Source organism: Delphinapterus leucas, chromosome 14 (assembly GCF_059928025.1).
Source record: "Delphinapterus leucas isolate spDelLeu-1000000601 "Yukka" chromosome 14, BTC_Dleu_Yukka2, whole genome shotgun sequence".
Taxonomy (NCBI): domain Eukaryota; kingdom Metazoa; phylum Chordata; class Mammalia; order Artiodactyla; family Monodontidae; genus Delphinapterus; species Delphinapterus leucas.
The window spans coordinates 15,098,644-15,111,863 of record NC_143142.1 but is presented as its reverse complement, the minus strand read 5'-3'; the positions used below and the strand labels follow the sequence as shown (position 1 = coordinate 15,111,863).

At 48.2% G+C, this 13,220-nt stretch overlaps 1 protein-coding gene across 4 annotated transcripts in view; it reads right to left on the bottom strand.

Annotated features, from left to right (window-relative positions):
* TPCN1 (two pore segment channel 1) overlaps positions 1-13,220 on the bottom strand; it is a 65,377-nt gene that overhangs the window by 31,772 nt on the left and 20,385 nt on the right. For all 4 annotated transcript variants that reach the window (XR_016387502.1, XM_022550752.2, XM_022550753.3 and 1 more), the window contains one exon: positions 1,486-1,613. Coding sequence is in view for 3 of the 4 variants with exons in the window: in XM_022550752.2 (XP_022406460.2) it covers positions 1,486-1,613 (128 nt within the window). In the remaining variant the exon portion in view is untranslated. The remainder of the gene's footprint in view (positions 1-1,485; positions 1,614-13,220) is intronic.

Sequence of the window (13,220 nt, the reverse complement as noted above, 5' to 3'; positions counted from 1 at the left end):
AAGGAAAGAAGGAATTACCAAGCAGCTATTCTAATTCCATATTCTGACCCATCCCACCCTCTTGTCTAGCACCTATTCAACTTTGGAGAAGGTGACAGTACATAGGGGGCCCCTGCCACATCAACTGGCATGCCCAAGCTTGCTAAAATTTCCCTAAAACATTTCTATTGCCTTAACCTGAATCAAAATACATTTCTTGAGGAGTACAGCCATAAAATGCGAGAAACACACAGACACCCAAATAACTATCAAATAAGTATCTGAATTTCATTAAATCTTTTTAAAAAAATAGCAAAGCAAATACTTACAAGGGAGAGCTGCTTCAAAGAAAAAAAGATTAGGGGAAAATGATCATTCAAATGAATTTTAAAATTCCATTTCCTCACCCAAACCCTTATTCAATGCACAGCTGAAGCTGAAATCTTATAATGACAAAAATGGCAAGATTGAGGTTAAAATGCCATAGACAGTCAGACTGGAAGTTAATAGGCAATATCCCCTTTGGAGAGTATTCGATACTATATAACAAGGGCATTAAAAAAGGTTGATTCCTTCTACCCACTGATTCCACTTCTTGGAGTCTTTCCTAATAAAATAATCCTAGATATTAAAGAGAAAAAGAGAGAAACAGCCGTAGGCACAGATTGTCCTCGGATTATAATTTATAATAAGGAAATGCATAATAAGGGAAATACATAATAAGGGAAATATAAAAAGAGAAAATATCCAACCTTATCAGGATAGTTAAGTAAATTAGTATGCACTTACCAGACAGAATTATAAAGACTTTAAAATTTGTTTACAAGAGTTATAACATGAGAAAAAAGCTTATGCCACATGCTAGGGGAAAAAAAAAGCAGACTGTACAGCTATAGCTACCACAGGACTTTAAAATTATTTTAGAAGACCCATGAAACCTATGTATTATTCTTAAATAATGCTGTCAGCGACTGCGTTAGGTGAATTTTTTTTCACATCGCCTTTGTACCGAAACTTATTGTAATGAGCATGCGTGACTTTTATTAAAAAGTATTCTTTTTCTTTAAAAAAAACAAAAACGAAAACCAAGCATGAAATAGCAAACATGAGAGCAGCAGCAAGTTAAACAGGAAGGGAATAAAGATCTCTAGATTCCCCACACTAAGTCAGCAGTGTTAAGTAGATAAAAGAGTTCCCTCCCGAGAACCGGCCTCTCAATGTGCCTGAGAAGAGGGAGCGGGGCAGGAGAGGCCAAGTGGACAGACTTGGGGAACCTTGGGGGCAGGCAGAGCCACAAACTGGGGGTCCCGAGAACAAGCCCGTTCACATCACCCTTCCGTGTGGGCACAATCGGGTTGGCTCTCCCAGCCTGATCTTAGGAGATGAGAAGCTCACACACGGAGCACTAAGCCAGAATTGAGTTGCTGGGCACCCAACAGAACCCCGGCTATCCTACTCCACTAACAGGGGCCAAGAATGGCCAGGTCCTGACGGGAAGATACTCACCTGGAGGTAGATTGCTGCCTCTTGATAATTCATCTCCCAGTTGTGTCCGGTGAGGCTGGAGGGGGAATTCTCGCCCCCTGAGCTCAGATTGGGGGTGCAGGAGTCATGGATGGCATATTTGCCTCCATCTGCATTGCAAGAGGAGATTCACTTACAACCCAGGCTTAAGACAATAAAAACACCATTCACCAGGAGAAAAGGTTGGCAGTCACCTCGTATGCTCACACACATATCCTGTTAACTGTAAGTCAACGCACCATCCCGGGTACTAATGACAGCAAGAATTAGCATGCCTAGTTAAAAGTGTTTTTCTTACATGGATGGACACGAAGGGTATTATGCTTAGTGAAATAAGTCAGACAGAGAAAGACAAATACTTTGATATCACTTATATGTGGAATCTAAAAAATAAGACAAACGATTGAATAGAAACAAAAAAAGCAGACTCAGAAATAGAGAACAAACTAGTGGTTACTAGTAGGGAGAGGGAAGGGGGGAGGGGCAAGATAGGGACAGGGATTAAGAGATACAAACTACTATGTATAAAATAAATAAGCTACAGGGGTATACTGTGCAGCAGAGGAATATTTTATAATAACTATAAATGAAGCATAACCTTTAAAAATTGTGTATCACTATGTTATACACCTGAAACTTATATATTGTACATCAACCATACCTCAATTTTAAAAAGTTTTTCCTTCTCTTGTTAAGTGAAAAAAGCAAGTACAAAAAAAGCACATACTGTATGCTATCTTTTGTGTAAGAAAGGGAGAAAACAAGAAAACACAGAGATATCTACTTAACAAAAGAAACAGGAAGAACAAATTAGAACTCGATGAAATTGATTGCCTACAACGGATGTAGGGAACAGTGTAGAAGTCACTCAGAGGGAGTGATCTTTTTGATTACTTCTGACTTTTGGAAGCGTGTTAATATACTACCTTGTCAAAAAATAAAACCAATTGGAGTTTTTCACTGGTGCAGTGTCCTCTGTGGCTTTTCCCTGCTGACATCCATGCCCTTTCCTTGCAGTAACACAGCCCCATCTGCTTTTGAAGGACATCCCCTCTCTACCTTCTGTCCATATTCTTTGGCTCTGGCCAACTCCACCCCTGGCCCCCAGGCAGATGATCCAGTGCAATGAGATCCCCTCAGCCCCCCAGGACAGGCGTCGGTTCAGGCAGCGGTGCTGACCCAAGCCCGGCCAATGAGGGCTGAACTTGGAACTTCTCCTGGACCAGTTAGAAAGGAGGGGCTCTTTCCCTGTTGCTGTTGGCGGTTGCCTCTGCCACGACCTGGGGAAAACCTGCCCGAGTTACATCCCTGGGATCAAGCTGTGCCCAAAATCTACCTCGTAGCGTTTCTGAAGTCTGAGCCCACAAATATCCTTTTACACTTAAGCCTGTTTGGGTTGGGCTCGTCATAACACTCAGGTGTCTCCACTGACATATGCGATGGCACCAAGAAATGACTCTCAGCTTGTAAATTTATTGGGAAGAAGAGAATCTAGGATGAGAATTTGGTTCCCCTAACCCACATTCCCAATGACCCACCTATGGGACGGTAAAGAATCAAATGTTTGGCTAATGAGTCACGCACAGTGGCAGGGAGCAGATGTGTAAAGCTCACAACCAAACAGGAAAGGAGAGGAAACTGGCAGGGTTCAAAGGGCTGTTGGGTCACAACTGGTCCTTCTGACTTTGAACTGCTAAGCAAGGGTAGTCAGGTCTGCCCTCTGCAAAACTCTTCTCTACCGAGTTTTAAATACTTTTACTGAGATATATTTGACACACAATAAACTGCACATATTTAAATATTCAATTTGATATGTGTTGACATGCGTACACACTCGTGAAACCATTACTAAATACAATCAAGGTAACATAACCGTCACCCTTTCAAGCCCTCCCCCCCACCCATCCATCCTCAGGCAACCGCTCATCTGCTTTCTGTCACGATCAGACGAACCTGCATCTCTTAAAATTTTATGTAAACAGCATCACAGTATGTACTCTTTTTTTTGTTTGGCTTCTTTCACTCGGCATAATTTTTTTTTTTTTTTTTTTTTGCGGTACGCGGGCCTCTCACTGTCGTGGCCTCTCCCATTGTGTAGCACAGGCTCCGGACGCGCAGGCTCAGCGGCCATGGCTCACGGGCCCAGCCGCTCCGCGGCATGTGGGATCTTCCCGGACCAGGGCACGAACCCGTGTCCCCTGCATCGGCAGGCGGACTCTCAACCACTGCGCCACCAGGGGAGCCCCGGCATAATTATTTTAAATTCATCCATGTTATAGGGTGTATCAGTCCATTCTGTTTTATTGCTGAGTAGTATTCCATTGCATGGACGTACCACAGTTTATCCATTCACATTTAGATTGTTGCCAGGGTTTCGCTCTTTCAAATGAAGCTGCTATGAACATTCATGTACAGGGTATGGTATGGATATAGGCTCTCATTTCTTTGGGGTAAATACCTAGGGCTGAAATAGCTAGATCATACATTTAACTTTTTACAAAACTACCGAACTGTTTTCCAAATTGATTGTACCATTCTACATTCCCACTAGCAGTGAATGAGAGTTGCAGGTCCTCTACATCCTCACTAACAACTGACATGCTCAGTTTTTTTAGTCAACTATTCTAAAAGGTTGTGATGGTACTGCACTGTTTTAATTCCAATGCTTTTACTTTGTGTTTCCTTAATGACTAATAATGTTGAGCATCTTTCCGTATCTTTGCCATTTGTACAACTTAACTGAAGTGTCTCCAAATCTTTCTTTTACCTTTTTCTTTCTTTTTCTTTGGAAGGTTTTTATTTTTAAAAACTTTTTTTTAAATTGTATTTATTATTTATCTATCTATTTATTTATGGCTGTGTTGAGTCTTCGTAGCTGTGCGCGGGCTTTCTCTAGTTGCAGCAAGCAGAGGCCACTCTTCGTTGCGGTGCACAGGCACATCGCGGTGGCTTCTCGTTGTGGAGCACGGGCTCTAGGCGCACGGGCTTCAGTAGTTTACCTGCTTATTTATTAGGTTATTTTCTTCTTTTTGAATTTTGAGAGTTTACATAAATATACAAATATTTATCTCCGATTAATATGTCTACTCCAGTTTTGATTATTTCTTTGAATTAGTGATTAGTGTAGCTTTTTCCATTCTTTTAATCTTTGTGTCTTTTTTTTAAAGGAGAAACATTTTTTTTTTTTGGTTGCACCAGGTGTGCTCCTTGGTTTTTGCATGCAAACTCTTAGTTGCGGCATGCATGCGGGATCTAGTTCCCTGACCAGGGATAGAACCCAGGCCCCCTGCATTGGGAGCATGGAGACTTATCCACTGCACCACCAGGGAGTTCCCTCTTTGTGTCTTTATATTTAAACTTTGTTTCCTGTAGGCAGCATAGAGTTTGGTCTTGCTCTTTTCTCCCAATCTGAAAACCTCTGCCTTTTAATTGGAGTATTTAGATTATTTACAATTAAGTAATTACTAATATGATTAGGCTTAAATATATCATCTTGCAATTTATCGCATATTTGTCACACCTGTTCTTTGTTCTTGTTTTCTGCCTTCTTTTGGATGACTGTATATTTTTTTATGGTTCCATTTTATCTCCTTGTTGGCTTATTAGCTACAATGCTTTCTTTTGTTATTCAGAGGTTGCTCTGGGGTTTATAGTATACATTTTAAATTTATCACGTCTACCATCAAGAGACCACTTCATGTCTAGTATAAGACTCTTACGACAGTATAGTTCTTTTTCTCCCCTCCCAACTTTGTGCGTCTGGAAGCGAAGGGACTTCCAGTTCACAAACCTACTCTGGATTGAGCTCCATTGCTAGCATGTGTAACTAGGACAGTCTTTCTGGAAGGGACTGCACCAGTGAAGGATATAAGAAAAGTAATGAGTTAACACTACTTGCTCTGTGCTAAGTGCTCCATGCTGATTAACTCACGTAATTCTCACCATCCCATGAGATACACACTAGCATGAATCCTACTGTACAGAGAGGTTAACAACTTGCCCAAGGTCACACAGCTGTAAAGGGCTGAGCCAGGATTTAACCCCAGGCAGCGCCCCTCCAGAGCAGCTGCATTTAACCATTATGCTATACTCCCACCCTCTAAGAAAGACAAGTCTGCGGTGAAGGACAGCAGAGAATGGTTTTAAACTAGTGGTAGCAAATACCTATGGATGGCTTATTACATGTCAAAATCTATTCTGTGGCAGATTTTTTCCCCAAAGATAGCCACAGCATTATCTTTCATATTACATGCTCTTCTAGAACCCTGCCACCTCCCTACAAAGAGGTAGAGACTATGTCTCCTCCTCTTGAAACCAGGTGAGGCTTTGTGACTGTCTTGACCAATAGAGGATAGAGGAAGTAATGCTTATGACTTCCAAAGCTAAGTCGTCAAAATGTTTCCACCTTTTTCTCTTGGGTCTCTTGCTCTTGGAACGTAGCCACCACGTTGTGAGAGAGGCCCACGGAGGAGAATCAAGGCGCCCAGTCCACAGCCCAGCTGAGCTGCCAGGAAGCAGCCAGCACCAACTTGTTGGTCAGGTTGAATAAAAGTCATCTCACAAACAGATCCCCCAGCCCCCGTCACTGTGTGGGGCAGAGAAGCTGCCCCTCCCCCAAGCCCTGCCCAAACTGCAGACTCATGAGCAGAATAAATGATGTCTTCGTCTTAAGGTGCTGTGTTTGGGGCTGGTTCGTTATACAGCAATAGATAACTGATACATACCTGAGTACTTTCTACTAATCAAGCTACTTAATTCTCACAGCAATCCTATGAAGAAGGTAATATTATTATTCCCACTTCAGACTTGAGGAGATTAAGGTGCAGAAGGTTAAGTACCTTCCTGGGGTCATGCAGCCAGCGACAAGAAGGGCTTGGATACCAAACTAGGCTGGTTAGCTTCTAATTGGTAGGCTGCATGCCTCTCAAGGATTCGAAGCCCGAAAAGGAGGACAAGGTAGTGCCGAAAGGATTAAAAATATAGCAGTGGGGGCTTCCCTGGTAGCACAGTGGTTGAGAGTCCGCCTGCCGATGCAGGGGACGCGGGTTCGTGCCCCGGTCCGGGAAGATCCCACATGCGGCGGAGCGGCTGGGCCCGTGAGCCACAACTACTGAGCCTGCGCGTCCGGAGCCTGTGCTCCGCAACGGGAGAGGCCACAACAGCGAGAGGCCCATGTAGCGCAAAAAAAAAAAATATATATATATATATATATATATCTCAGCGGTTCCATCACTCAAGTGGAGTAACAGGTAGAAGGCAGGACATCTGGCTGCAGCCAGCCCTTGATCATCCTGGTCCTGCTCTACCAATGCCAACATTTCCCAACTCTGATCCCAGTGCCCATTTCTGAACTAAGCCCTAGGCAGAGACAGGAGAAGGTCAAACCACCTTCCTCCACCCGCTCACATAGACCAGGGAAGCATGAGCCAAAACGTGACTCCCAAGTAGGAGAAAGATGCCTGCCGGCATCTGGATGGAGCTGGGAGCTTGTGCACCTGCGCCCTGTCCTCCATGACCTTTGCACAGCACGGCAGGAGCCAGCGCCCGGGACACAGCAGCCCTAGGTCGAATAAATAGCGGTGCTGGTGCGGGGTGGGGGGCGACAGGCTGGCACAGATGGCAGCGGACATTAGTGCCATTTTCCCAGTCTGTGCTAGACATAAGCGTCTGCAGGAGCCCCTGCCTTGGAGACCCCCATGTGAGCCTTCCGAGCCCTTCTTCTCGTGTAGGAGTCTCAGCAAATGGACCCAGCTTCTGCCTCCCGCCCGGGAGCTCTCTCAGGCCCATTCTGGTGGGGAGAAGGCACGTGGTCCTCCTCGACTTCTCCCCTTTGCCCCCATCGCTTACACCATACACCACTGTGATGGGGGCAGGGGAGCGCTACAGCATCCCCCAGTGCAGGCCAACCCTTGCCACTTCCACCTCACTCACACCAATGGCTTTTGCCTGGGAGCAGGTGACCCTTGGTATCTTTTATTATTTTTTTTGGCGATACGCGGGCCTCTCACTGTTGTGGCTTCTCCCGTTGCGGAGCACAGTCTCCGGATGCGCAGGCTCAGCGGCCATGGCTCACGGGCCCAGCCGCTCCGCGGCACGTGGGATCTTCCCGGACCGGGGCACGAACCCGTGTCCCCTGCATCGACAGGCGGACTCTCAACCACTGCGCCACCAGGGAAGCCCAACCCTTGGTATCTTGAAGGGCCCTGGTTTGGGTGAGAGACAGTCTTCTCCCCCGATGCACAAACAATTCCATCCAGTCTCTGAAATCCACAAGGACCCCTGGGACAGGGAGACAGACCAGCCTTCCGGCTGCCTTGGGAGGACGGTCCTCACGGCCGGAAATCTTTCACATCACCTTCCCCCCACCCCACCCCCCATGGCCTATAAGTCGCCAGGTCTGGGAGGGTCTCCTCTCTCTAATCCATCTCCATTCCCCACATTCACTGGAGCCTCCTGCCTTTCACCTAAAAGTCAGCAACAGCCTTCAGGCTGGTTCTCGCTGCCTGGGCCTTTCCCTGACCGCGGGGGTCTTGTTGCAGGATGAAGTCGGTAAAGCAGAAATCTGATTGTATCCCTCAGCTGCTTAACAATCTTTCAATAGCTCGCCCTCGGGAAAGACTTCAGACTCAGCAAGGGTCTTTAGGATCTGGCTCCCGCTGCATCTCTCTCCATTTCCTGTTCCTTCCCAAACTCCTAAAGGACAGGTAGATCTTCAGAGGGCAGCTGGCTACTGCCAAGCACTAGGATGCCGGGGCCCCCATGCAACAGCGAGCATCACAGAGACAAAACGTATGCTCTCTAGCCACAGATCACATCTGGTGGCTGGCAGGTGTGAGGAGACATGTTGTGAGGCTACAAAGGGCAGAACAAGGACTTGGGAGGAGATGTCACAGGACGGGCATTTCCACCAGATCCCAGGAAGGCTTTTCTAACTACAAGAGCTGCCCCCGGGACTTCCCTGGCGGTCGGTCCAGTGGTTAAGACTTCACCTTCCTATGCAGGGGGTGCGGATTCAATCCCTGGTCAGGGAGCTAAGACCCCACATGCCTCGTGGCCAGAAAAACCAAAAACATAAAACAGAAGCAATATTGTAACAAATGCAATAAAAACTTTAAAAATGGTCCACATCGAAAACAGAATCTTAAAAAAAAAAAAAGAGCTGCCCCCAAATGCACTGGGCAGAGGGGGCTTTAACTCTGTCATGTTTGATTTATTAAAATTAAGTAAGCACTAAGCTCTGGTGGCGCTGGGTACATATGTATTTGTCATTTTATTCCTCATGTGATCTGTAAGTTAGAAATAATTCTTGGGCTTCCCTGGTGGCGCAGTGGTTGAGAATCTGCCGGCCAATGCAGGGGACACGGGTTCGAGCCCTGGTCTGGGAAGATCCCACGTGCCGCGGAGCAACTGGGCCCGCGAGCCACAATTACTAAGCCTGCACGTCTGGAGCCTGTGCTCCGCAACAAGAGGGGCCGCGATAGTGAGAGGCCTGTGCACTGCGATGAGGAGTGGCCCCCGCTCGCCGCAACTAGAGAAAGCCCTTGCACAGAAAAGAAGACCCAACACAGCCATAAATAAATAAATTTTTTTTTAAAGGAAGAATTCTTAATAAAAATATTTTAAAACCAACAATGAATGGCATTGTTCTACTCGTTGTTTTGATGGGCATCCCCAGGGGCGGAGTGCAGCTCCTAGGTGCTGGGGGCCCTGGCTGGGGACTGGAGGTACCTGGATAGTCCCTGCCCTCTGGGGCCACCTGTCTGCCAAGGTAGCACATACGCCATCAACACGGGGCCTCAAGAGGAGGCTTCAACAGAGGGAGGTTCCCCCAGCAAGTGGCAAGTTGGACCAGCTGCCTTTGCAATTCACAGCATCTATGAATTTACAGATACATAAAGACGGTGAGGGGGACAGGCAAGGGGGTGCAGATGGCTTTAAAAATGACTCCCAACTCATGAACCACCCATGGGGCCGGCCATGCCACACCTGGTGCAGAGCCCAGCCGCTTGGATCCTGCTGGCTACCAGAAGCCTTCCACCAACACTGCCTCGCTGCACCGAGAGGGTGACAGGGTCTTTTTTAACACACACGTCTCTCCCCTACCCTAATGAACCTCAGCCCCACAAATCTATGTAGCCCAAACCTCATCAACTCAGCTTTTGCTGAAATAACAAACACACTTACAGGGCATATTCTGTGTGCCAGGCTATTCTCAGCACCATATATTTATCTATGTATTTATATAAATGTATATATTTCTATAGATTTCATACTCACAATAACCCTATGAGGTAGCGACCATTATTGTGCCCATTTTACAGATGAGGCAATGGAAGCCCAGAGAGATCTGTGAACTTGCCCGGGCCTCACACCTTTAGAAGGTCAGCAGGTTCTGTGCTGAGAATCCCCACGCTAAACCATAGAGCAGGGTTTAGCGTGCTCTATGGGCTATGGGGCTTCCCTGCATGGACTTGAGTACTTTCTGCTGCTCATCTTAGAAACGATGAGTGTCAGGTCTGGGGTCTTAGAAAGGATGATGGTCAGGTCTGAAATGGATCACAGAGACCACTTAATTGAATGCCCGTCTCTTAGAGATGGGAAACTGGGGCCAGGGAGGGGAGGTGTGCCTGTGTAACAGGGCTGATCCATCAGAGAGCCAGCTCTAGCACCTGGGCCTCCTGGCTCCCCTTCTAGAGCTTCCCCACCACAAACACTGGTCACTCATCCCTCACTAGAGTAATGTGGACAGTGGTCTGACGCCCACTGTCTGCCACTATGTAATTGCTGGTGCACAGCTGTGAGACAAATCAAAGAGAATAAGCCACTGGCCTAATCCTACCCACCTGGGCCAAATCTGCACTTGCTGGGAGAAACAGCGGCCCCCGGGTCTCCAGGTGAAAGTTGATGATGCAACTTTCGGGGCATCCCTTGCACAGGGAGAGTCTGGACAACAAGGCAGTCTGGAGGGCTCTCACACAGCACCCCAGGTCCAGCCCCCTCCTGTGATCAGGGACCAGCCCTCACACCAGTGGCTGTCAGAGACCACATAAGAATCAACACGTTCGACCTCTGACTTTGGCACCGTGCCCGCCCAGAGCAGGGTGGGTGTCTCCAGACGAGCTGGAAAGGCAAGGTCAAGGCATACCGCAAGGGCCCAGCTGGAGGAGGTGGGATGACCTCACGACGGGGCTGTCGGGGAGCTGGCCATCCGCCGCCTCGTCCAGGAACATGATGGCTGGCCCTCGCCTCTGCATTTCCGTCTTTCCTGGGAGGCAGCTGGCCCAGAAATGGGCGGGAAGAAGGAGGAAAAAAACGATACACAGCAGCGCAGGAGGGTGGGAGCGGCAGTCTTCTGGCTCCCACAGCAAACCAGCTTCTCCGCTCGCAGGAGAAGGGCCAGAGGAAGCTGACCAGGAGCATTCTTGGCAACCAGGAAGATCCCATTCGGAGCCTCTAGGGCAAGTCCCCCCAACCCCAACCCCCAAAGAGAAACACTTTGTTCTGCACTTCGGGTGCCCTGGGCAGAGAAGTCTCCTATGAAACCAGCCTGCAGCCTTTTCAGGCCCAACGACCTTTGCCACTAAAGATTTACGCATCACCAACCCCTTAACTGCCCTCCCTGCATCCTGGCAGTCAGCCCAGGGAGGTGAACATAGAGGAGAAGGAACAGAAAGAAACTGCTGAACTGACAGGCATTGGAATACAAAACAACAATAACAACAACAAAAGAACTGCCTCCAAGTAGGAGAGAAGTTCCCCAAACAGAGGACAGGCAGACAAACCAGGATGACCTGTTTGCACAGATGGTAACGTTTTCCTCCAAGCTGATGTAACAGGGCCCAGAGGCTCCCTGCAAAACAGCTGGCTGCTTTGCATGCAGCCTCTGAAACGACCCTGTGGGGAATCCAAGATTTCCGCGTGCAGCAGCATCCTGGTGGCACTGGGTAAACAGAAACAGTCTCCATATGCCAGCTATAAAGTGGAGCCAGGGAGGAGAGGGAAAGAACGGGCAGGTGAGGAGGGCTTCTGTGACCCAGCCCCCTCATCCAGCGAGCGCAGGGTCCACTAGGGCTGGGTAAATCACTGCGGCCTTCCTTTGGGGCCCGGGCAAGAGGTTGCTTTGGATAAAAGGCATATGAGCTCCTCGTGGGAGGTAGTTCTGATCAGAAAGACTGCAAGGCAGTGACTGTTCTTGGGCAGGTTTATACTGAGGACCCCACGCCCCCATTCAATCCTCCCTCCTTTTCATTCTCATTCTCTTACACATACACAACCTTATGCGTTCACACACACACACATCCCGCACATCCTCTTCAAGACAAAACGTAGCCCTGAACACCCAAGTTCGCTCCCAGCTGTGCCCCTCCCAGTCCTTGGTTCACGATCTTGATCCCCAGAGCCTCAGTTTCTTCATCCATTAACCGGGACTGGTGCCAACTGTGCACCTGGGCATCTGAGAAACAAATGCGAATACCCACAAAGCACTTGGAGCCCTCCGGACACCAGTGCCCACCAGAATGACAACGAGCAATCACCCAACCATTTGCCAGTTGTCGCTGAGAGCCCCACTCCATGGGAAAAGGCTTGAAGGGGAGGAAAACAAACCAGAGTGACGCTGATGAGTTTTCCAGGCACGGCGTCGCCGCCCTGCTTCTGTGCCGGCTGTGGCTCTTTAAAGGCCCCCAGATAAAAATCAGGCAAAAGACACTACACCGAAAGAAAGCAGAGCACACATTTCCTTCTGCTCGAGACTTCTCTGCTGACGACTGACTGCACGATGGCCTGGGAGGTAGACCCGCGTCATCAACGCACGTTAGGAGAGGCTGTAAACCCAGGCAGAACTCCGGGCAAATAGACTAACCTCCACAAAGGCGAGAGCTGGCGTGCAGCCCTCCCAGTTGAATCGCTGGCCTCAAGCCCAAAACCTGTCCTGCCAAAGGCTTAAGCCAGAGGAGGAAAGGAAAGATGAAAGGCTCACCCAGGCCGGTACTGGGTCAAGCACTGTTCTAGAAGGAGCCCTGGTTTGGAAGTAGCCTGGATAACGCCCTGCGCCACCTCCAACTCTGTTTCTGGCCAGCTGACAGGGACCTACGTGGCCAAATCCAGAGGGATTCCCTGCAGATACACAAGGCCAGCCATGGAAGGGACTTGAACTGGGTAGCAAGTTGAGAGCAGCAGCTATAAACAGAGGAGATGTATGGAAAGTCGGGAGGGGTGAAGATCAGAAACAACAGACTCTTGGGAGGGGCCCGGAACATAAGGATCTCTTGGTAATTTAGAGTAGCAACTGCTGTCCCAGGGGCCCACCCTCAAACTGGCCACGCTGGGAACTCACACCCTGAGGTTGCAAATGTGACCTTGAGAGCAAGTCTCTAGTCTTAATAAATCATGCGGTTATTTGGGGAAGAAAAGGGGAGGAGCAAGTTTTTAAAAGGCTGACCTTCTAGATGCAAACAAATATGGTTTCATTTGAGGAGACATTTCCTCAGCACCTACTGTATACCAGGCATTGAGTTAGGTGTTGGATTTGAAAAAGTAAAACCATGAACTTTGCCCTCACGGAGTTCACAATCAGGAGGCAGAAGAAGGGATGTGATTCTGGTGCGTTAAAGGCACTTGTTAGTTACAACAGCCTAGAAAAGGATGTGATGACAACGACCGTCCACGGGGGCTGGAGAAAAGAGGCAGAGAGGGATTCAGGGGCGATATCCGTGCTG